At 43.9% G+C, this 24,830-nt stretch overlaps 1 protein-coding gene across 1 annotated transcript in view; it reads right to left on the bottom strand.

The window, feature by feature from the left end:
- Positions 1 to 24,830, bottom strand: part of LOC147880085 (uncharacterized) — a 77,049-nt gene that overhangs the window by 1,468 nt on the left and 50,751 nt on the right. Inside the window, exons 5-8 of the mRNA XM_087371754.1 lie at positions 14,045 to 14,151; positions 13,836 to 13,912; positions 13,669 to 13,743; positions 13,525 to 13,587 (exon numbers count right to left, since the gene is read on the bottom strand). Coding sequence (XP_087227880.1) covers positions 13,525 to 13,587; positions 13,669 to 13,743; positions 13,836 to 13,912; positions 14,045 to 14,151 — 322 coding nt within the window. The remainder of the gene's footprint in view (positions 1 to 13,524; positions 13,588 to 13,668; positions 13,744 to 13,835; positions 13,913 to 14,044; positions 14,152 to 24,830) is intronic.

Raw genomic sequence — 24,830 nt, 5'->3', positions numbered from 1 at the left:
TCGCGACCTTTTGATTTGACTCGAGTCATGGCATTTGCCAGTCTCATAGTTTTTACAATTTAGTTTCTGTGATAAGAAATTAAAAGTGTCACTTTTTCATTTTCTAACTTCTAAACAGGAGAACCTGCCCAGCTCGACTCTCTGTTCCACAGCTCAGCCTCCACACAGCAGAACCCGCCCAGCTCGACCTTGTCCCACAGCTCAGCTCGACCCAATTTTTGACTTTACCAGTAGTACACATCAGTGCAGCAGCTCGTTCTGGACCTTCGTCACTAGGATCTTGATTTTCACCCTTAAGCCATGACCTTTTGATTTAGTCATGGCATTTACCAGTCTCACAGTTTTTACTATTTAATTTCTGTGATAAGAAATTAAATGTGTCACTTGACACTTTTAACTTTCACTTTCTAAGTTTAATAACTTCCACACAAAAGAACCCACCCAGCTCGACACTCTACTCCACAGCTCAGCCTCCACACAAAGAAAGAAAGAAAGATATATTAATGTCCTCGGGAGGCCTTGCTGGCCTATGGGACAAAGTACATCATAAGAAAGGAACTCATACAAGCCTCAATGGGCTGAAGCAAACCACGCTAGGGCCCTAGATATTTAACATCCTCGGGAGGCCTTGCTGGCCTATGGGACAAAGTACATCATAAGAAAGGAACTCATACAAGCCTCAATGGGCTGAAGCAAACCACGCTAGGGCCCTTGCTGAGTGTTATGCTAAGCTAAAGAGCTCCAGAGCTGACAACAAAACTCAAACACAGCAGAACCAGCCTAGCTCGACCTCGGTCGCACAGCTCAGCTCAACCCAAATTTTGACTTTTCCAGAAATACACAGCGGTGCAGCAGCTCGTTCTGGACCTCCATCACAGTTGGCACATTGCTCTAGCACTATGGATGGCAAGAATGTTTTTATTTCATTCCTCAGGTGGTGGCTTCCTCCTCCTTGCCCAGTACTAGAATGAGCACACAGTTCAAAGTCAGTAACAGCAGATGGGACCTTGAACAAGAAAATCAGCATCTCATAAAACTCATGGGAGAGCTACAAAAGCGCATGTCTACACTAGAGAATCAAGTCAACAAGCAGCCAGGCTCTAATTCAATCAGCGAAGCAATACATCAATGTGTGAGTAACCCCCCTCCAACTGTTATCACTAAGATTGACTCTTCGATCTCTCATAAGGTACAGAAACAGTTAGATTTAGTACTCTGTCATTCTTTGATAGGAATCTCCAATGGAAGCTAAATGCCTTTGTCTTCGAGGTGAAGGACCTTATCAAGTTGGCATTGCTTACACTTGATCACATAATCCTCTAAGTAGGACTTATATTTTGCCAATAAAAGTACCTTTTGACTATATCTAAGGTAACATGCGTGGATGTCTGGTACTAGGTGTTAGAATTATTGGCATATTCTAGGCAGTGACCACTGTAATCCATAAGTGAGTTAGGGGCACTTTTCCCTCACTAGAGGTTTTTCCCCCTAACCACAGTTAGTGGGTTAGTGTGGTTTTGTCACTTAGACAAAACCACTTCCACACTTGTAGTTTCATCATCTTATCTATTGCACTACGTTTTGTTTCCTGCTCTCTTGCATTCTCTCTTGCTCCCATTTCAACATTTGGTATCACGGCAGCTTGAGTTCCTACACCTGCTCTCTCTCCTCCACGCTCGCATCCCAGAGCTTCAGCCTGTACCTGCTCGTCCGTACAATCCCGTATGACTGTACGGAAATATGTCGCCATTTCAGCCATACAGTTCAGCGCTTACCTTCCATACAAGCCCATCGGCCACACGGCAACCGTTGAGTGCCGTACGCTTTTGCAAGATTCCGTACTTTCGTACAACGCCAAACAATAGTACATTTGCCATACACGCTTCCGTACGTCGTACACGTTGCAAGCTGCCAAACGCCATACACGATGCTGTACTACAAGTTGGCGTACACGTCGTACACCCATACTGTCCGTCCTGTACAATGACTGTGCAGCAGTCCGTACACAGTACGGATTTCCATACATTTTGTAGGTGTCTGTACCCGTCTTTGGCGTCCGTACATTTTGCAGGTTTTCCTTGCAGGATCATTTTGCAGGCCCCTTCTTTTGCAAGTGTTTCTATTTGCAGAGAAATTGGGGCTTCTGAGTCCTTTGCAAGCACATTGCATTTTTGGAGTGCTTTTGTATATGGCTCAGAACAATCCCAATGAGGTCTGTGGTGTCCTCATATAGGAGGATAAGTTGGATGGCACCAACTACTCCTTGTGGAGCTTTATGGTGCGCAACATCTTAGTTGGCAAACATCTATGGGATTATGTCAACGGAAATGAGACAAGGCTAGAAACTGTGGTTACACCTGTCACTCCTACTGAAGGTGGAGGCAGGGATAGAGGTCAAGGTGCAGGACAAGTGTTAGGTGCAGCAGCTGCTGCTTTGGTGCACAGATTTCAGAATTACTAATGTTCTTTATGTGCCAGGTATAAAGAAGAATTTACTTTCACTGTTCTTTATGTGCCAAGAAACAATCTATTGTGGCTACTTTCTCATGTGAAGCTGAGTACAGGGCAGCTTTCATAGCGACACTTGAATGTGTTTGGCTGCATCGTTTGTTTGTTGATCTTCATCTCTTATTGGAGGGTCCTTCTCCAATTCTCACGTTATGTCAAAGAGAAGTTGATCTATGTATCAACACATGACGATGTTGCAGACAAATTCACCAAAGCACATCCACGTGAGAAGTTTGAGCCATTTCGCAGTGCCCTGAACTTATCTCCTTTTGGTGATTGATCACTTCCTTGTACATCATCACTTTGGCACTGCAAGGGGAGTGTTAGAATTATTGGCATATTCTAGGCAATTACCAATGTAATCCACGAGTGAGTTAGGGGCACTTTTCCCTCCCTAGAGGTTTTTTCCCCTACCATAGTTAGTGGGTTAGTGTGGTTTTGTCACTTAGACAAAACCACCTCCACACTTGTAGTTTCATCATCTTATCTATTGCACTACGTTTTGTTTCTTGCTCTCTTGCATTCTCTCTCACTACCATTTCAACACTAGGGACATCATGATTCATATAGAGTGCACCACTGAATGTCCTCATTCCTGGGCACATACATTGCCACATTTAACTAATATTTTGAATGTATTATTGTTGCCTCTGAATGCTACCAGTTTGGTTTTGGCAATTTCGAACTTGTGGATGGATAACCAACCTTGATTTCTTTTGCCAAATCTTAGAAAGTTATGATATGCTTAGTAATAATTGCATGTCAAGTAAGAATGCATGCAGTCAAGCAAGCATGCATGAGTCACAATGCTTCCATGAACTTCTCACGCAATTTAAGGCATAAAGTAGCTCTGCCAAGAACAAGGTGTGATCACCTTCACTATCCGTCCCCTCCCATCCCCCTTGTTTCCTCTTTCCCTCCCATTTCTCATTGTCACAAGCTCTTCTTGCCCACCCTCCACCACCGCCACCGCCTCCCTTTCGTCTTTCGCCTCACTAGCCACCGTTAGGAGTCCACCTCTACCCAAGCCCCTGGGGCCAAAGCACAGTGCCGTCAACTCGTTCGTACGTCCGAAGCCTCGCCCACGTTAGCCTCTTTCTCGGGATTTCTAGTGGCTGGATCGTGGAACTATCTAGATATTCGAGATGCATGTGTGGTGGCACTCGAAGTATTAGTGCAATGCCGTAATTCGAAGCCCGACCCAATCTTCTCGGGCTTCAACTTCGTGGCAAGCCAGTGAACTCCCCATTCTTTTCATTTAATGATGTGAGACTAGAAGTTCAAGATGATGGATGAGTGGTTGGAGCAGCAGTGGTAGCAACTGTGAATTATGCATGAAGCTGGGCATTGAACCAATTATGCCTTTAGCTTGCCACTACATGAACACAAATTACTCACCTTCCAAGCTTCCCCCGAAAACTCAAAAGCCCTCATTTTGTCACATAAGTCACAAGTCGTTTTGTTTTTGTGCCAGGAGCCTCCGGATCAGTTCGTTTTTGCTGCATGCCTACTATTTATACCTTTCCAAAGGCCCAAATCTGATTCGCACTTCTTCTAGGATCTTCCAAGCCATGTGCCTATCAAAATCGCACTTTTCCAGGCAGTTTGGAGCTTCCAGGCAACTCGATTTGCCTCCAAACTTGGTGAGCCAAATTTCCAAGGTTGCTTTTGCTGATTTTTACCTACCAGGGTGCCAAAGATCTTGCCGAGGAATTTCGTTTTTCCATGCTTGCTGATTTTCCCAAGGTTTCCCGAGCTTTCCTATCGGTTGATTGCGTTCCGGGAGCTTTCCTACTGCCTCAGAACCTTCGGATCCTTTCGCTTTGTGCAGTTGGCCTTTCTGTTTGCCAGAAACAACCAAGTGTGGTTGTTTTGCTGGCTGCTGTCTTGCTAGGAGCCCCTTGACAGGTATTCAAAGCTACCAAGACAGATTGGGCTGATTTCTCTCCTGCCAGGACTCCCCTAGTGGGTATCAAAGCTGCCAAGTTAGTGTTGGGTGTAGGAAGCAATGGAACGAGAGTGGAGTCCGAGAAGCAAACAACAAGCTAGAGCTAAACGTAGTACTACTCAAATGGATAAGAGGAAAATACAAAGGGTGGCCTATATGGCCCCTAAGTCAACCATATGGTTGACCAAAGAAGTCAACTCATAGAGTTGACCTGACCTACAAGGCTCATACGAAGGCTAAGTGCTAACAAACCCCCCTCCATGCTATGGCTGAAGTATCCTTTCTCGAGAATACCTGGAAACTACATCATGGTTGCACATATTCGTCCCAGAAGGATATAGCAACCTATGATATCTACAAAGTGATCCCTCACATAACAGAAGGAGCCAAGTGTAAAGCATGTCGAAATGCCTCAAACTTGGGCCGCGGTAAAGCTTTAGTACAAAGATCTACCAATTTGTCCTCGGTGGGAACATAGGACAACTGGATGTCTCCACCAGACAATCGCTCTCAAACATAGTGATAGTGGACTTCAATATGCTTTGTGCATGCATACAACATTGTTTTCTAGCAACCGCCAAAGCACTCTGGCTGTCGGTGTAGATCGTAGTAGAGTCGGGTTGAATGATATCAAGATCTGCAACAAGTAACTTGCGTAGCCAAATGCACTCTACTATAGTTGTGAAAGCTGCTCTGTACTCAGCCTCACAACTGGATGTGGCAACTGTAGGCTGCTTCTTGTTGAACCAAGAGATGCATGAAGCTCCAAGCATAAAACAGTTACCGTTGTGTGACACCCTAGTGTCGTAACATCCTGCCCAATCGCTGTCCATGAATGCATGCAAAACAAGTGGGGCCTCTAAACCATAGAGTAAACCCAAATGCTGTGTGGCCTTCCAAGTATCGAAAGACCCACTTCACTGCTTGACAATGCTACATACTAGGCTTGTGCATGTACCTGCTGAGCTTGGAAATGGCATACTGACGATCAGGCCGGGTATGACAAAGGTATATGAGGCAACCAACAGCGTGCTGATAAAGGGATGCATCAAATGGCGGACTTCCATCCTCGGACGAGAAATGAAAGCTAGGCTCCAATGGAGTAGAAACTGGCTTGCAATCCTCGAACTGGAAGCGATCAAGGAGCTGTCCAATATACTTGGACTGACTCATCATTATAGCCCCCTCAACATATGCAAACTGCATGCCCAAATAATAGTGCAACTGGCCCATATCTGTCATGGCAAAAGACTGCTGTAAATCAGCCTTGAAATCTGTAATTTGTTCCATATCTGGCCAATGATAAGCATGTCATCCACGTATAAAATCAGAATTAAAATCCTGATGCACTCTTTCGGACATAAAGAGTGGCCTCAGTTGGGCTATTCTAAAAGCCACAGGCTGTCAAAAATGCGTGTATCTTTGCATACCATGCCCGGGGTGCCTGCTTCAAGCCATAGAGGGCTTTTATGAGCCAGCAAACCATATTTTCAGAACCTAATTGTTCAAAACCAGGTGGCTGAGTGACATAGACCTCTTCTTGAAGATCACCATGAAGGCAGGCAATCTTGATGTCCAACTGATGAACCTCCCAATGCCGATGAGATGCCATAGCAATAACACACCTGATAGTAGTAATGCGTGAGGTGGGAGCAAAGGTCTCCTCAAAGCCAATGCCGTGCTGCTGTGCATATCTCTTTGCAACCAAGTGGGCTTTGAGGCGGTCAACACTGCCATCAGCTTTCCTTTTCACCTTGCAGACCCACTTTGTGCCAATGGCACGCTTGCTTGCTGGCAAGTCACATAGCCAAATAGTTGCCATGCATCTGTTTATGCGCACCTCTAGTGTGGGCTGGCAAAGGATCAGCTTGTTTGCTGTCCCTAAGTGTGTCCAAAAGCCATCTTAGGACTGATTTTTGTTGTTTAATGACAGCACTCTCCTGTGCAACTGCCTACTTAATCGCATGATCATCAACTAAAGGCTTATCAGGCTGAGCAAGAACTATTAAAGGAGGATGTGCACTGGTAGAAGTGTATGGCACAACACTCTGCACTGGCTGCTCTAGATCTGTGGGCGACTGAAAGAGAGGCAACAATGTATCAAAGACATCTGAGGAATCAACAATAGGCTTTTTTTTGCATTCCAACCAAGGTAAAGGCACATTTTCAGCAAATACAACATCCCTACTGACAATGACCTTGCCCGTGCTCGGCTGATACAACCTGTATCTCTTGCTCTCTGTGCTATGACCAATGATTTTACAGCTTTGTCTTCAAGCTTGTGCCTCAGCTGAGATGGCACATGAGCATAAGCCAATGACCCGAACACCCGCATATGAGAAATTTCAGGTTTGCGACTGTGCCATGCCTTGTAAGGTGTGATAGTCTTCAATGCCTTTGTGGGTGCCCGATTGAGCACATAGTTGGAGCACATGATAGCATCCAACCAAAACTTATTTGGCAAAGACTTTCCTTTGAGCATGCACCTACCCATTTCCATCTCTGATCGACATGGAACATGTACTCTGCCCCCTTGTCAATGCGTAGAATAAAGAGCTTGTTCCTTGATTCATTTTCAGCCATGGCAAGCCAATGTCTGAAGCATGGGAACACATTAGATTTGGCCTTCATGCCATATATCCAAGCAAATCTGGTGTAGTCATCCACAAAGGTAGAAAAGTACAGGTAGCCCCCAAGAGATGTTGTCTGCATCAACCCGCACACATCACTATGCACAAGGTGAAGCTTCCTGGATGCACCAACTATCCCATCCTTTGGAAATGAGAAACGGTGCATTTTGCCCGACAAGCATCCCTCACAAACATGTTTAGCCGCAAGTGCATGTATGGGTGGTAGAGCAACCACCATGTTTTGTGAATGCATGCATGGGTGATAGAGCAACCACCATGTTTTGAACCAAGCTTCTGTACTCGAGGTGACCCAACCTCGCATGCCATAAGTGGGAATCTGAAATTACAGATTCAGCCACCAAATTTGCCTCTATAGCAAGCTGTTTGTCATAAACATCAAGATGATATAGCCCAGAAGAAAGTGACCCAGTAAGTACTATGATGTCATCGTACCGGTTGTCATACACGGCACATCGATAACCATCAAAGAGAACCCGAAAGCCATTCAAGGATATGGCTGCAATGGAGATGAGGTTCTTCATACCTGGGGCATCCATGAGCATGATCGTATCACCTGAAACTGAAGTGACCTCAACCTGGCCAATCCCTTTCACAAGATATGATGCATTGTTGGCACCTGTCACTGTGCCACCATGTGGAGCAGCCCCCAATGTCTGAAAGAGTGATCTGCAAGAAGTGATGTGCTTGGAAGCACCACTGTCGAAGCACCAATCTAACTCAGAATCTAAGACAGACAAGGCTGTAGCATGCTTCTCTAGATGGTACTGGCATGTCACCGTGAAAGCCCAATCATGGTGAGCAATGTTTGCTGCCTCATGACCATGATCTGAGGTAGCAGCAGTAGTAGTGACAGCAAGTCCCTTTTGTTGCTTTTTCTTTTCAGAAGCGATGAGCTTGCGACATTCAGAAATGTCATGTCCTGGCTTCTAGCAATAATCACAACGTTTGTTGTTTTTCTTCTTTGCATCAGACAGGGCAGAATTAGATGGGTGTCCAACAGTAGATGAGCCTCCAAAAAGCTTGGGTTTGCTGTAATTTTGCCCGTTCTTTCCCTTATTTTTGTGATTAGCGACAAAAGCCTGATTTGCAATTTGAGAGGCAGCACAATTTGTGCAACTCTACTCTTCCTACAGGAGAAGGGAAACAAGCTGGTCAAAAGCATAAGTGTTGGGATTGCCCATAGCAACCAACCTCAATGTAGTCGCGAACCCCTAGTAGGACTTAGGAAGTACATTGAGTGTCGTGGACACTACCTGAGCATCTGAAATAATTTCATCCACATTAATGAGCTGCTCTTGAAATCCTTGATTTTTGTGATGTATGCATCCATGTTGTCCCCCTCTTCAATTTTGACATTCTCCAATTGCTTGCATAAGAAAGCAACACGTGCCTCATTGCGAACCTGGTAAAGGTGAGCCAAGATGTCCCACGCAACCTTTGATGTTTTGCAAGACCGGATGTGAGGAATTATATGTCTCTTGACTGAAAAAGCAATGATAGAATGTGCTTGGGCATCTCTACCATCCCATCTGTCCTGTTTTGGTGTAGGAGGTGTGGCCAGAGTAGTAGTAGATCTAGAGGTGGCTGTAATAGCTGCACCAGCGGTGGCAGTAGATCCAGAAGTGGCTGTAGCAGTAGCAAAAGTGGATGCCACAAAGGAAGGCTGAAGATCCGATCCTGAGACAATACCCCAAATTTTTTTGGCAACCAGCAAATGTTTCACCATGTATGACCCCACAGGATAATTGGATCCATCAAGCTTGTCCTCAACTGAGAATCTACCCATCCAATCGTTGCTTCCCATGGCAAAAATAAACCCCTGAAGGAAAAACGTGCGCTCAAGAGTAGCCTCAAGGCTGTCACTGCAAAATGAGCTGGCTGTCCAAAAATGACAGAAAATGTCTGGCAGTGACCAACCAAAAATGACTACTCAAACAATGAGCTAAATGCACGTGCTGTCTCCAAAAATATGACCTGCAAAATATCTGTCTGGTCAAAGGACCCCCCTGCCAAAGATAACTATCCTGCAAAAATATCAGCCCTAAACAAGGGGCAAATGTCTGCAAATGTATCCAATGATCAATTGAGCTGTAAATGTCCCAGATGAAGGCTGCATGCCTCAAATCTGACACAACAACAAGCCCAAATCAAGGGGCAAATGCATAATATACCCAAATTGAGGTGAATAAAGCAAATGTCACTGCAATGGACAGAAATCCGGAAAAATCCCCAAAATCTGAGAGGGCAAATATGCCAAAAAGAGGGCAAATTGAAAAAAGCCTCAAAAATTGTGCTGCAAGTTGCAAATGTGATTCAATGTGCTGCAATTCCAAGCCAATGTCAATGTTCCTGCATATCAATGTCTACCAAATGCCCAAAATTGGTTATACCAATCCAATGTCACTACAAATTTCAACAAAATTGACAAAACCCCCAATTTCTTAAAGAGCAAAACTGTCAAATTTGGGGGAAATGACCAAAAGCCCCAAATTTTGCTGAAATAATGTGAATGTGACAAAATAACCTGCAAATCTAAAAATATCATGCAATCTGTCAGCAATTGATCCAAAACCCCCAGTGTCGGAGTGGAAATGAAGTCAAAATAGGGCAAATACTGCAAAAGCCCCAAAATGTGACCAAAAGGAGCAAATGTCATTGCAAAATCTGCAAATGTGACACAAAAGCCCCAATCTCAGAGCAAAATCACCTCAATGTCACTGCAATGTGTGCAAACGTGACATAAAAGAGGGTGAAAAGCTTCAAATCCAACTGTGCCAAGAAGATCTGAGTCAAGAGGAAGAGAATCCCAGCCAAATGGTGCTAGAGCAAGTTGGAGCACCTGGATGAAGGCCCGAGCTGAAAAGAGTCCAGATCTGAGCAAAAAACCTCCAAAACTAGTTCAAAAATGCTTGAAATCAAGTCGTACAGATTCCTGGCAACATCGTGCACCTGCCCGTACAGGTCCGTACGGTCGTATGGACATCCGTACAATTGTACGGACAAAATTTTTCCGAGATGATGCAAGACAATGTCGTTTGTATGCGGGCCTCAAAAAGTCAAAAAAGTCACCGGAGTGTTTTTTTGCTCAAAAAACAGGTTTCTGGCGATGAAATGAGGCACCGGACTGAGCTGGAGCAAAATGGCAGGTAGGAGCAATGGGAGAGCACGAGGGAAGGCAAGTAGGAGCAAGAGAGCCTGCTCTGATACCACTGTTGGGTGCAAGAAGCAATGGAACGGGAGTGGAGTGCGAGAAGCAAACAACAAGCTGGAGCAAAACGTAGTACTACTCAAATGGATAATAGGAAAATACAAAGGGTGGCCTATATGGCCCCCAAGTCAACCATATGGTTGACCAAAGAAGTCAAATCATAGAGTTGACCTGACCTACAAGGCTCGTACCAGGGCTAAGTGCTAACACTTAGAACCCTCAGCTAGATTCAGAAGAAGAACTGCCATGGAATGATGAACTGGATTGGGATGCCTTTTCTGTGATTGCATAGCAAGCCGGAAGTGCCTGTGATCGGATTATTCAGTTGGCTGTTTGTGGGCTGATGCACTACGGTGCTGTTCTTGTATTTGCAAGCCTTATGAATAAAAGATAAAGAAAAACCGAAAGGGGCGCTAAGTTTAGGGCCAATCTAGCTCCTTGTGTTTATTTTGTGATTATTTGTTGGCTGTTGTTATTATCTGGTTGGCTGTTATAATTCTCTAAGCAGCTGAAATTATGTTATTCGCTGGGGATCCTAAAGGCCGGTTTCATTCCCACTCATGCATTTGACATGTCTCTGTCGTCTTTGTCCAGCTGGTACAAACCCTGATTTAGTGCCTATAGTGAGTATGAAAATCATTTTCTCTACAATGCACTTATCATCCTCAAAAATGATAGCAAAACCTCTTCTCCCAAAAAAGGAAACTGACAGTAAATTCTTCTTAATTGCTGGCACAGAAGGCATAATCAGTTCCATCAACTGATAACAGTAAAATATGTCCAATTCCCCTCACGTAGGGTATGAAGAATTGTTGGCACAAGACGCTCTCTTGCCAACTGGAGAGTGATGTACTTGGGAGTCCCACCGTCAAAATATCAGACTATGGCTGAAGCATCACTCAAACTTAAGTGAAGTAATCTCTTGATTGGCATCATAATTGCTAACCAAGAAGTACATCACCCACACAATCTGCTGAAGTATTTTCTTGCTTGCATTTGATGTATTGGAAATAATTTCAGCTTCTTCCTCATGTTTCCTTTCTTTCTCTAGCCTATTCTTGCACTTACTGATGTGATGTCCAGGCTTCTTATAGTAATGGCACCACTTACCCTTCTTTTTGGGCTGACTTGCATTATCTGCATTTTTCTTTGATGGTTGTGCTGAATCAATCCTGAACTGATGGCCACCAAAATGAGGCTTGCCCTTGCCCTTTGCCAAAGACTTGATTTGCACCATGCAATCAACAAACATGTTCTTTCTTGTCTATTCTTCCTACAATAACAGTCTCCCTAGTTTTTGGAAAGTAAATGTAACAGTACCATCATGGACAGATTTAGGCAGTATGAAAACACAAATAAGACTCTCACAATGAGTTCATAGTAGTGGACACAAGTTATGATGTCAGGTATCACCTCATCAATATGCAGCAACTGTTCTCTAAGATCCTATATCTTAGTCAAGTGATCTGACATTGAATCACTCTTCTACATCCGGAATCCGGATACTATCAAGCTATCTTTTTAAGTACGAAACCCTTGGCCTCATTTATTGCCTGATATATTTTCTCCCAAATTATCCCAAGCTTGCTTGGAGGTCTTGGAGGAGCCAATATGAGGTATAATGAACCTCTTAACAGACAAGGCAACAAGAGACATAGCCTTAGACATCTCTGGCATCCCATCTAAGTTGGTGGACCAGTAGAGAAAACACCTAGAAACAAGGCGACCAGGCCCAAAACAGAGACAGCCTGTCTATAGAAGACCCGAACAACAGGTGGTTTGAACTAGACAGCTCGAAATCAATAACACCACCTCCAAAAAATAGTCTAGAAAAACTCAAAAATGCAGCTGAGAAAAACAGAGCCAACCAATAGCTCGATATCACTGTGGGAGGTGGCGGCTGATCAAAACAGAGCTGACCATGCCATACAACAGCCAGCTGCCGTGCAACACGGGTGGCTGAGCGGGAAAGTGCCATAAAATAGGGCCCAAGCGCAAATCTCCAAAATAGGGTGGCTGATAAAAGCAATCCATACAACACGTCTTCTCAGGGAGTGGAGTGAGCACGAGTGAAGCAAAACGAGATGTTGCTATTGAAAAAAAGAGTGAATGAAGAACAACTCACACTTAGGGTTATGGACCCTCAAGCCAAAATAAAAAACCTAACAAGCCCCATAACCCAAGGGGGGTTTGCAAAAAACCTCTATCTCTTCCCCTTGGGTGAGGTGAGGTGTCCACACTAACCCACTACCAACATCTTACACAAACGAGTCTTGAGAAATACACTTTCAGCATGTCTAGGAAACACTTAAAACGGCGTTTACCATTTCAACTAGCTCCCCCTTATCCATCTCCACATGCAGGTCAGGTCATATTCTAGGGTGGGCAAGAAGGGGGGGAAGGTGGGGGCCGGGGGGGGGGGGGGGGGGGGGGGGGGGGGGCGGTTATTCAGCTTGGTGTTTGCTGGTCCTGGGAAGGAGGAACTGTGTTCTTCTGATACTGTCGATATATAATACATTAAGATGGCTTATATGATTTTTCTACATCAACAGACAACAAACAAGTAGGACTGCACAAGGTGCTCTCTCCTTTCAACATTGAAACCCCCCTGCTTGTGGTCAGTTATTACAGCTCATCACCAACAGCAACAACCAAGAAACAGCCTCACACCCCCATGTGCTCTAGATCTTCTCAAGTAGGCAATCCAGCTGCACTATAAAAGCATCATTCCTGGCATACATCCAAGGGTACTAATTCCTTGCACTTAAGAGGTGGGTTTCTTTCAAGGACTTGAAAGTGTCTAGATTATCACTCAAGAGGTCCTTAAACTATCAGATGACTATCAGAAAAAAGTCTCTCATGTCGAAAAAATGTATAAATTGTGAAACATAGGAGGGCTGGAGAACAGAGAAATGAGGACAAAACAATGAAACATTTTCCTAAGCCCCAATTTTCCATGAGATAGAAAGGGAAAACACATTTATGATATCTAAGGGGAGCCAGTTGAAAGAAAATGATAAATTTCTGAGAATAGGTTATGGTTTAAAAATGAAAGTTTGCAACATGGACGTGAGAATGTAGTTGTCTTGTTTCTGTCCCATGTATATTTGAAGGTGCTCTCCATCTCCCGAAAATTTGTTGATGAAGGATGTCGAAACTCAAAGAATGTCACTGTAGTCACGAATTAAATGAAAACAAATGATAAGAACCTGTGGTCCAACAGTTGATTCCAGTCCACTTCTTCCTCTTCACAAGCCCCACATTCTAATAGCCTGCATTATATAGGTTCCAAAATTAGTAGCCAGTCAAATTGTACATATTTATAATCTTGCAACTTGACTGTGAATTCTTACCTTTGCAGCAATAAAAGGTCATCCCCCTCAGCCCAGTCACCAGACGCTACCATAGATGATGCCAAAGTATAATACCTGAATTCAGGTGAATCCAAAAATGTACGTCAGAATTGAATACATTCATTTAAGCTATATCTAATATTACATGAAAAAAACTCACTACTTACCATTCTGCACAACAGGCACCATGACCATGGGTGCCTATGTCATCAGCTATCTTCTCCCAGTTGATATCATGCCGCAGCTGATACATGAACATAATCTTATAAGAGACTCAACTACAACAATTATATTTGTCATACCCACACTGGCCTAATAATGCATATCTTCTGAAAGCCTGACTGAAATCCTCCCTGTGATAAAATGAGTTGCATACAATTCGGTGGTCATCCTTGTTTGGCATATTCCCAAGAGTTGCCTTTGTCCGCACACATGTATGCACCAAATCGCAAAGATTCTGTAGCTCAGCTTGAGTCCAAGAACCTGCAATAAACATAAGAACAATGTTCAAGAGTTGCCTGAGTTTTTGCTTGGGTCTGCAATACTGAGTACCACCCTTCCAGAAGCAGAAATCACACAATACTGAACCTACAAAGCTTGTCATCTACTATATGCTCAAAATTTTTCATTAAATACAGAATAGACGTAGTAGGGGGCACCAGATAGAGGAAGGGGCATGTGGTATGGGATGCATGTCTTGACCTTGAGCTGAGTCGCTCTTGTGATGGTCTAGACCTTAGGCTCCAGTTGGCTCGACATACTGGGACTATTGTTGGGAGGTGAGCTGCTACTATAGGTTATTTTGCGGGACTGTCATGTGGTATCTAGACTCTGTCTTGGAGTTGTTATCCCACCGAGGTCAGAAGGGACTTGACTTGGTTAGGGCTGTTGTCACGGGGACGTGAATTTTGGTAACCGTGACTCTACCCTTGGCTTGGGGGACTAGCCTAGGCGAAGTAATACTTCCCAAAAGTCCATGGGAATGCATCCAATGCCTAGGTGCAATCACTAGGCCCAAATGTTAGGCTAATGCTAGAAAAGAGGGGTCTGAATGTTGGGCCCAAGGGGAGACCAATGTGTCATTGGTAAAGTGGGTTAGAGCTTTTAAGTGTGTCATTGGTTGTAGGGGTTAGGACTTTAATGAAGGGGGGAAAATGTGCCACATGGCAATTTCCCATGCACCCTTCTCCCCAAAGCACCCTACATCCAACGTTTGGGCTGAATCCTTCATTGTGTACGGATTTTTGGACACCTCTTTCTCTCCCATCACACATTTTTTAGGCCTCTTTTTCTCTCTACCTTGTGCACGCATCCCTAGGTGCCTTAATTGCTGCTGTACTGAATCCGTACCTCTCCATATGGCTCATTTATTGCTGTATGGACAGCATTTATTGCTGTACGAATCCTTATTGCTGCTGCACGGATCTCATCTTGCTGCTGGCACACATCCCAAGGCTGCTCCTCTACTCTAGAACCCCTAGCACGCAGTCCCAGGCTCGTTTTTGCTGCTGTACGGTGTTTCTGCAACTGGCAAGCAACCAGAGGTAGTTTCTGGAAGCTGTGCGGGCTGTTGGTGCACCTCTCAAGGCCTTGTAGCTGATGGACTAGCATGTTCCTCACCTGTTTTGGCCTCTGCACCCATGTGCCTTCCTCTTCTTTCTGTTCTCAGCTCCCAGAATCTTTCTCTCTCACATTCTCTCTTTTCCCTTGGCTGGAAGTCTTTTCTACACCCACGAGGACTTGGACAAAGGATAGGTGCAGGGATAGGGCTTGCCCCTCTTCCATGGACGGTGAAAATGGATATTCTGACTTCTTGTTTGATTTCATTTGTCATTTTTGAAGTTGTTATTGCTTATGTTTGCTTCGGGGCTCTCTCTAGACCATACAGGTTGTAAACAGACACCCGGCCACAAAGGGTGTGCCTAGAAAGTGCTAGAGGGACAGTGTATTGCAGTTCTTATGCCTTGAGGCTGTTTGAGTATTTTCTGGGACTCAAGGAATGCATTGCCACTTTCGATGGGGCACAATCAGTGTGGAATGCCCTAGCTATGCCTTGACAGTTGGGTTCTAGTGACACCTAGGAATTGGATGCATTCTAATGCCAAGTATTGGCTTCAGCAGTGGACTGCTAGTGTAGCAGAGTGCCAGAGTGAGCCCTTGATGTAATTGCACAATTGCCATTGCCTGAAGAATTAAATAAATACCAGAAGGGGCGCCAAAGTGTTTGGGGCCAATCGGTGTCCTTGGTGTTTGGTGTCTGAGCAGGGGCACTCTAGCCTCACCACAAGTGTGTTTAAAGTTTGTCTTTCCAGTGGAATTTAACTAATGGAAGTGGATTGAAATGTTGCAATGTGGCTGTGAATGAAGTGTATCCTAAGTCAATTAAGGTTTACTGCCCTTTAAATTACTGAAGGCCGGTTTCAGATGTTCATTTGGTATCAGATCCAGCTTCTAGCTTGAAGAGCCTCTTGCTTGGGAAAGCAAGAATTCCCACCTGTGTGCTTGCCCTTGTGAGGGATGCAAATGTTACAGGCAAAAAATAGCCAAAAGAGATGGAAAAAATCCTAGTTGAACAAGCCAAGTTGTTGATGAGACTCTCTGCCTATGGAATAGGCTGGTGCCAGGCTTTGGATCAGCATAGATTTGTGTCAAAGGGAATCTTGGAAACGAAATCATCTGCCAGCAGTGCATAGCAGTCCTAGTAGCAGTCGATCTGCCTTGGGTTGCAAAGAGCCCATGAGAACAACTCTCAGCTCGCAGCATGGTGATTAGCAAGCATCTTACTGAAGCCGTGCTGGCTGCTATGCTCTGACTAGTAGAAGACTTTGTGTGTTGCAAATCACGCTTGCTATAACCAGCTGATGGAGGCTTTGATCTGACCATGCAGCTGAACTGAAAATACAGCAGTTCAAGGGGTTCTAGCGCTCTATTCAAAGCTGAATTACTAGTTTAAAATGGCTGTGGGGAAGGAACATTTGCAGAAACATGTTGCAACGAAGTTACCCTACTTCTGAATGTGTGATTTGGGCCACCAAGGAGGTAGATGCTTGCAGGACAAGGGAAAAACTGCAGCGTGTGTGGTCTGTTTGGAGAACAAGCTGAAAGTACAAGACTTAAGTGCAACTGGAATTGTATGCTCTTGCACAGCATGCATCAGTGGATGTGTAGACCATCCTGCCAGGACTTCTGAAGGATTCTCATCATTCGGCCAATGAGAAATTTCTACTTCAGATCCAATGGGCTCATCCTCGATCTCAATCAAGGAATGATCTAATGATGGTGTAGTATCACTTCCACAAACTGCCATAATTCCTCCCGGAAAGGAGTGATTAGAACATATCCAAAGATCATCATTCCAGGTCTGAAGAGAAGCTGAAATTGATGGAGGCACTAACAAAAGGAATCAGCTGGTCAACACCAGCTTCAGGAGTAAGAAACGCTAGCTCAACTGAAACGAAATCAGCAGTTAGATGCTTCTGTGAAATAGCAAATTGAAATCAGGTGCTCCTTCGCTGCAAGATTTTGGACAGTAGGTGCTGGCAGAAGCTGCTGCAGGCTGCTGCATGGCTTTCTGGTCCACGCACGAGCATGCAAGCATAGATCTCAATGCATGGCTTTCTAGCCCATGCATGGGCATGCAATCTTTGTATGCAAGCATAGATCAGCATGCATGGCATTCTGACTCATGCATGACGTTAAGATCTAAATCTATGGCTTTCCAGCGCATGCATAAATGTTTGCATGCAAACTGATAGATCTTCATGTGTAGCTTTCCGGCCCATGCTTGAGCAATCACTGCATGTAAGCTCAGATCATCAACACATGCTCCCCAACTAGACTTTAGCATGCACATGCAACTCCATAAGTATGCATGCATACCAAAACTTCAAGTCCCAATTAGGTAAATACTTGCAAAACAAGGGAAGGGATTGCATGCGACTGCATGCAGCAGATTACCGCAAAAAGATGGGCGACAATCCCACACAACTTCTCCACAAAATGTTTGCTAGTTATTAGACAAAAAAAGGAAGTTCAAAAATTTCCTGTTTGTGCACACGGTAAACTCCAGTTTGATTTAGATAACCTCTTGTGTTCATGAAGTGTGAATCGTCCTTGAGGACTGTTATGAGGGAGACAATTCGACACGCGTCTGATGCCCCAGGGTGTTCAGTATGTAAAAGTCCCCTACATACATGTATTCAACAAAGGTCTTTTAAGTATCCCTTATACACCTTATGTGTATTTCCTCAAACTCCATAAGAAAATAAAACCCCTTTTGTTGAACTCACATGCTATCTTACATATTGCTTAGTGACTCCTTGGGAATGATGCCTGCCCCATGTACAAACATCGTAGCATTCAAAGTAAACATTCTGCCATAAACCTCTACTTTAAACGGACGGAGAAGCAGTAGAGGAGTTCTTGACTATGATCAAAACCTGCCTCCATGGTGAGCAACTAGATTCAAAGACTTTGGCAAAGCTTATTCTTAGCAAGATGCCCCGCACCCATCACGGTTTTATCACAACAATGACCACTCATCAAAGGAGCAGCCCAATCATGTTTGAGGAACTGGCTCATGACATGTGAATGCAATTGAAGATGGCAAATGAAGATGTATGACAAGGTTGAGTTGGAAAAGGCCTTTAGCGCTTAGTAAAAGGTAAAGGGATAGGAAACCCACGATCTCCATAGAAAAAGAGTTGTCAAAAGGAAGGGCCTTCTGATTCAAAGAAGGAGAAGAAGATCGAGTCATTATACTGCAACAATGGGACACTATGCCAAGGCACCCCTTTAGGTATTTCTTTATTGATTGGAAGGCCCACGAATCCAAGTTACACGAAGGATACCATTCCTCTTGCATCATGGGCATTCCACAACCCATTTGGCATCAACATCCCATGCATAACCTCTGTTGTGCACTACTCTCACCAATCACAGTGATAGGCATCCATTCCTGTTCCAGATTACTTGCACTCAGCCTGGAATTGTTACTAGCAGGCCACTCTTACTTGGCCACCTAACTGCTCAGAGGTGAAAGGGAGTATGTATGCATAGTTTGCATCAAAGGAAAACTTGAACAGGGAGAAGACCACTACTGTGAGACCCCCCATGTGACCAGAGCTTCAATGAATCCAACCAGCTCTTCCAATACAGCTCACAACCGGGAACCCAAAAAAAAATCTCTGTGTCTCCATCCTAGAGAGCAACACAACGTTGTGCCAAAAACTGTCCAGCTGGAAAGACTCCCAATAAAACACGCCATAGAAACACCTATTGCCGAAGAGGAATTTTTGCTTTCCAAACCCCACTCAATCTTCTTCGCCACCACTTTGCCGTACTATTCATATGCCAATTTTTATTTGCCCTCCGTGCAGCCCAAGGCAAAGGCAAAAGAACTTTATAGAGCACTCAAACTGTAATATTGGACAGCCGCAAAGGACGACATGTCGATCCTGGCAAATGAAGAGTTCAGTCGTGCAGTCGATCCTCCACTTCCCAAGCAGGTACAGGAGTAAAATTCTGCCACCAGACGATAATGCAATCCAAGATTGTATTTTGCAGCAGCCTGAGGGAAAGAAAGAGGGGTCCCATCATCATGAACAATATCTAAAACCTTTAGACTCAAAAAATAAGACCGTCGAGGCTCTTGCAAGGCCAGCGGAGGGAAAAAGACCCGAGACCAGTGTACACTTTCAGCCCTCAAGGAATTACCCCGTAAAGTATCCCGGCCATCCCATTCCAAATGCGAAAGAACATGTTTCCAATCCATCAACATATTGGAAACTAGAGGGCAACCTTTGATTTTCCCTTGAAGAGCACCGACAAGAAAGTCCCAGGGAGTGGGCTGCCAAAAACCAAAAGCAGAAGTAGTAATCTAAGAAAGCAAGTAATCATGGCAGCCCATGGCTGTGATCCTTGCAGAAATTGCAGCATCATGTTGCCCTTGTGAGCCAGAATATGCACATGAAGGTTCAAAATGTTGAGGCCTCCATGCATCTTAGGTGAACATAGATGCTGCATAGAAAGCAAACCCAAACTCTTCTTGCCATGTTTGGAGCGCCAAAAAGTCTCCATAACCATGGACATGAAAACTGTCAAATCCCCTTTGGTGAACATAATCAAAGGCAGATAAAACTGTATATATGCCATCAATATAGATTGCACAATACGACTGACATGCAAGGGCCAAGTAGCAAGCTTCCAATATTCCAGCTTCTTTTTTAATTTTTCAAGAACCCAATGAACTTGCTGATGACGCGTGATCATCCAACCAAGAGGGTAACCAAGACGACGGATCAACTGAGTAGGTTGGATAATATCACCCGGCCATAAAAGAGAATGCCGATCTTTAGAGTGCAAAGGCAAGAGCTTGGACTTCTGAAAATTCACATGAAGACCAGCAACTAAACCATAAAGAGAGAGAGCATGCATCAAAGAAGAGAGATCCTGCTGCGTATTCCGAGGAGTAAAAAAGAAATCATCAACATATGCCTGAGCAATCATAATACCACTCCCCAGAATTTCTAATCCATGAAGCATGTCCATGGCAACCAAATGATCCATATATTGTAGCATAGGATGGGTGGCAATGGCATAAAGCAAGGCACTAAGTGGACAGCCCTGCCGAACCGAACACCGAAGGGTCCACGCTTCAGAAAGATCCACAGACAGTATACAAGCCGCCTGACTGTCACTATAAAGCCAATAAATAATATGCTGCAATTTTTTGCCAAAACCCAATGCTCGATAGTTTGAGCAATAAAATCCCATTGGATTGTGTCAAAAGCCTTGGCAATATCAACCTGCAGTAATAAAACATCCTGATCAGTATATTTGGCATATTCTATGCCAACATATGCATTAGCAATATTATCTGTAATATGCCGGCGAGGAACAAAACCATACTGAGAAGGATGAAGGCCATCATGCAGATATCCTTTAATGCGAACAACCACCATTTTAGTGATGATCTTATAAATAACATGCATAAGAGTGATGGGCCTCCAATCAGCCAAGGAGTCACATATTTGCTTTTTAGGAAGCAATTTGACAATGCCCTTTCTCCATGAATGTGGCAAATGCTGATTTTCCCAAGCAAAATCGATCATGCATAAGAGGGGCAGCTTTAGAATATCCCAGTATCAAGAAAGAACTCAATAATGAGACCATCCCATCCTGGAGATTTCCATCTACCATAGGATTTCAAAGCATCAAATAGCTCCCGTTCAGTGAAAGGCACTTCCAAATTGACAGCTTGTGTAGGAGAAACAATGGGATAAACATAACGAAGGAGCTCAGCTCTTGCTGAAATAACCTCTCGAGAAGGAAGACCTTCCATGCCAAACTGTGTAGAGAAATGAGCAACACATGCTGCAGCAAGTGGTGCCAGAGAGGAAGTCCAAATCCCATCAGGCATCAGAGTACGACAAATATTTGAAGATTGCCTCTTGGAATGTAAACTTTTAAAAAATTTCTTAGATGAGCAACCTTTATCCAAGAAAGCTTTCTGCCTCGCACGGGTTTCCCATTTAGATACTTTCCTAAGGTCATTACTTTGCAAACAAAATCTAGCCTGGCAGATCAAGTCATTTTCTTCCCTGGAGAGAGGCCTGGAATGATTCGGCTTAGTTAATGATTGACAATTTTGTTTTGCTCGAGCCACATTTGCTCTTCTACCTAGACCAGCAGTGTTTGGCAAGTTTCATTCATGAGGTACTTAGACACCGCGAGAGGATACTCCAAGCATGGAGACAGGAGCAGACTTCTTCCTTGGCTGATCCGTCTCAGAGCTCTATCACGGAGTTCTTTAAGCCAGATTACATGGACCCCCACGAGACGAGGCCTCGATATGGCCGTGACCCTGAGCTTGTGACCCGACAGCTCAGACAGAGGGTCAACACAGATCACACTTGGGGACATCCCCTCCTTGTTTAGAGTCGGAGCCCGACCGATGGGGGTCACAGTAGCCCTGGTCAGACGCAGAGCTACGACGTGCCAGTACTGCACCTTTGAGTGGCCGACAGGACTCTATTGCCGACTTCATGCCTCCACAGCCTCATCCATCCTGATATCCTGCTGCTGTTGCTGATGATGATGATGATGCTGAGATTGATATATCATCGACCATCGACATGACTATGTTGTACTTAGTACTTAGTACTGCCATTCTGCATTTTTGCATTTTGCATTGGTATGGATGCTCGTTTAGTAGCTCCACTACCACAGCTCGTATCTGGATTTTCACAATCTCATAGACCCATCGGTCTTCCGAAGACTTTAATAAACTTTCTTTCTTTCTTTCTTTCTTTTTTTCATATAATTTTTACCATAATCCCTGATAACAGATTGCATTCTGGCAACAAAAGCAGTCCAGGCATAGTCCAAGTCAATGAGACTTTGACGAGAAAGAGGCTGACACACATCATAGACCAAAGCCTTGAAGGCATCATGCTGCAAGTAACTGTTGTTCACAATAAGCATCCTTCTGTGTGACAGGAAATCATCTGGCATGTCATGGAAAGAAATCCTCAACCATAGAGGGAAATGATCTGAATGCACAAAAGTGTAATTCACCCACATTTTTGTGGTCAAAATGTCACAATGTTGTGGATTGATCCTGTACCAACGATCCACGTGTGCCTAATACGAGGAAATTGCATTATGCTGAAAAGTGAAGCTTGGCAAAGAAGGCTGAGTTTCTTTCCAAAGATCAACTAGTCGAAGCTGAAGCAAAAGCTCAGACCAATGATCCCGTTCATAGGCCGACATGTGTCTTACCAGATGTATTATCTCTTGGCTGAGGCGCATTATTAAAATCACCACAAATGAAAGCATAATGACACCAGGGATAGCTCTGCATATCCTCCCATATCAGACCTCTACCACAAGATGATTGCAGTGTTAAAGTGCGAGGAAGCTTGCTGAAAAATGAGATCAAAGAGAGAGAGAAGGAGAGGAGCGAAGAGACACGTTGAGAAGCCAAAAGAGTAACTTGCATTAAAACTGAAAACTGCATACATACATAGGGCGCCTAATGTTAGGGCCTCATTTATTCATACCACTCTTTGTACCTTAACAATTGGTACACATTTATTGTACTACCCTTCATTTATTTGCTGCCCCCTTGCACATTAGATTGACATCATTATTTTAACTCTCACACTCCCCCTTAATGATCAATCTGTTCTCTTTTACATTCATCATGTTTCTGAATTTTTCCAACTTATCTCGAGACAATGCTTTAGTAAGCATGTCTGCTGCTTGATCTTCAGTAGAGCAATAAACCAGCTCTATCTCCTTTGCTTGCACCTTCTCACGAACATAATGATAATGAATTTCAATATGCTTCGTCCTTGCATGGAATACTGGATTTTTAGCTATCTGAATACAGCTTTGATTGTCACAATAAATCACTGTTGCACCTGCCTGTACTTCATGTATTTCAGCCAATAAGCACCTCAGCCACACTGCTTCACAAACGGCACTTTTTGCTGCAATATACTCAGCTTCAGTAGAGGATAAAGCAACCGTGGGCTGCTTCTTACTCTTCCATGAAATAACTCCAGAGCCAAGTGAGAAACAATATCCTGAGGTAGATCTTCTATCATCAACACTGCTGGCCCAATCAGAATCACAATAACCAGCCAGCAATAAATCACAAGATGCAACAAATTCGAGACCATAATTATAAGTGCCCTTCATGTATCTCAACAACCGCTTTGCTGCCTTCATGTGGCTTTCCTTTGGATCTGCCATATACTGACTTAGAGCACTCACTGCATATGAAATATCCGGCCTCGTGATAGTAGCATAAATGAGACTGCCAACCAGTTTCCTATAACCTGTGCCATCCACTTTCTTTTCATCTACACGTGAGGTTAGCTTCTCATTCAATTCCATGGGGGTGTGCATTATTTTTGAATCAGCCATTTCAAATCTTTCAAGTACATCTTTCACATACTTGGATTGGGTAAGAAACATACTGTTTTCCTGCCTCCAAACTTCAATACCAAGACAGTAATGAAGCTGTCCCAAATCCTTCATGTCAAATTCAATTGACAAGCTCTTCTTTATGCGCTTAATCAATGAGGTGCTGCTTCCTGTGATTACCAAATCATCCACATAGACAATGATCAATAATAAATCTGCATTTTCATGAAAGACATAAAGGTTGGAGTCATTCTTACTCCTCATGAAGCCATTCTTTGTGAGATACTCATCAATCCTTGAGTACCATGCCCTGGGAGCTTGTTTCAAGCCATACAACGCCTTCTTAAGCTTGCACACAAGCCTCTCCTTGCCTTTGATTTCAAAGCCTTGGGGCTGTTGCACATATACCTCCTCTTCAAGAATGCCATTGAGAAAGGCAGACTTGACATCCATTTGTGCGACAGACCACCCATGATGAGTGGCCACTGCCAAAACCAATCGTATGGTTGTCATTTTTGCAACTGGAGCAAATGTCTCCTCATAATCAATCCCTTCTTTTTGCACATAACCTTTAGCAACCAGCCTTGCCTTGTACTTGTCCAAGGTGCCATCTGCCTTGTACTTGATCCTGAAAACCCACTTAGTACCAATGGCCTGCTTCCCACGAGGTAGCTCAACAAGTGTCCAAGTGTTATTCTTCATGATAGAAGAGTATTCTTCTTCCATTGCTTCTTTCCATTTGCTGTTTTTGATTGCTTCAGAAAATGAAGTGGGTTCATCATTAGAAAGAACTTTTGCCATCAAAGCAAAGTTCACATGTGACGTACCTTTGTCCTTGATTCTTTGTGATCTTCTCAGCCCATCATTGCTACTTTCAGCCTGCTCCAAAGTACTACTATCTTCAATAGTTTTAATATACCATCTGGGCAATTTCTTCACACTTTGTGGATTGTCTGCATCAACACCATCCATGGGAACCACATTTGGAATATTTGGGACTGTTTCATGCACATCTTGAGGCGGAATGCCTTCATTGATACTCGCTGGCCTGTTTTGAGCTGCCTTGAATCCTTCATCTTTCTTGTCACCCGTCTCTTCATCAACCTCAAAGAAAATGAGGGGATCTTCATCTTCTTCCACCAAATGAAAATCAGCGCTGTTCTTTGTCTCATCAAACAACACATCACGTGTGATTATAACCTTCTGACTCACAGGGTCATAAAGTTTGT

Source organism: Dipteris shenzhenensis, chromosome 33 (genome assembly GCF_047967505.1).
Source record: "Dipteris shenzhenensis isolate YYH24624 ecotype China chromosome 33, Dip_SZ_1.0, whole genome shotgun sequence".
NCBI lineage: Eukaryota > Viridiplantae > Streptophyta > Polypodiopsida > Gleicheniales > Dipteridaceae > Dipteris > Dipteris shenzhenensis.
Note: the sequence above shows the minus strand (reverse complement) of the source record. Positions and strands in the feature narration are given on the sequence as shown.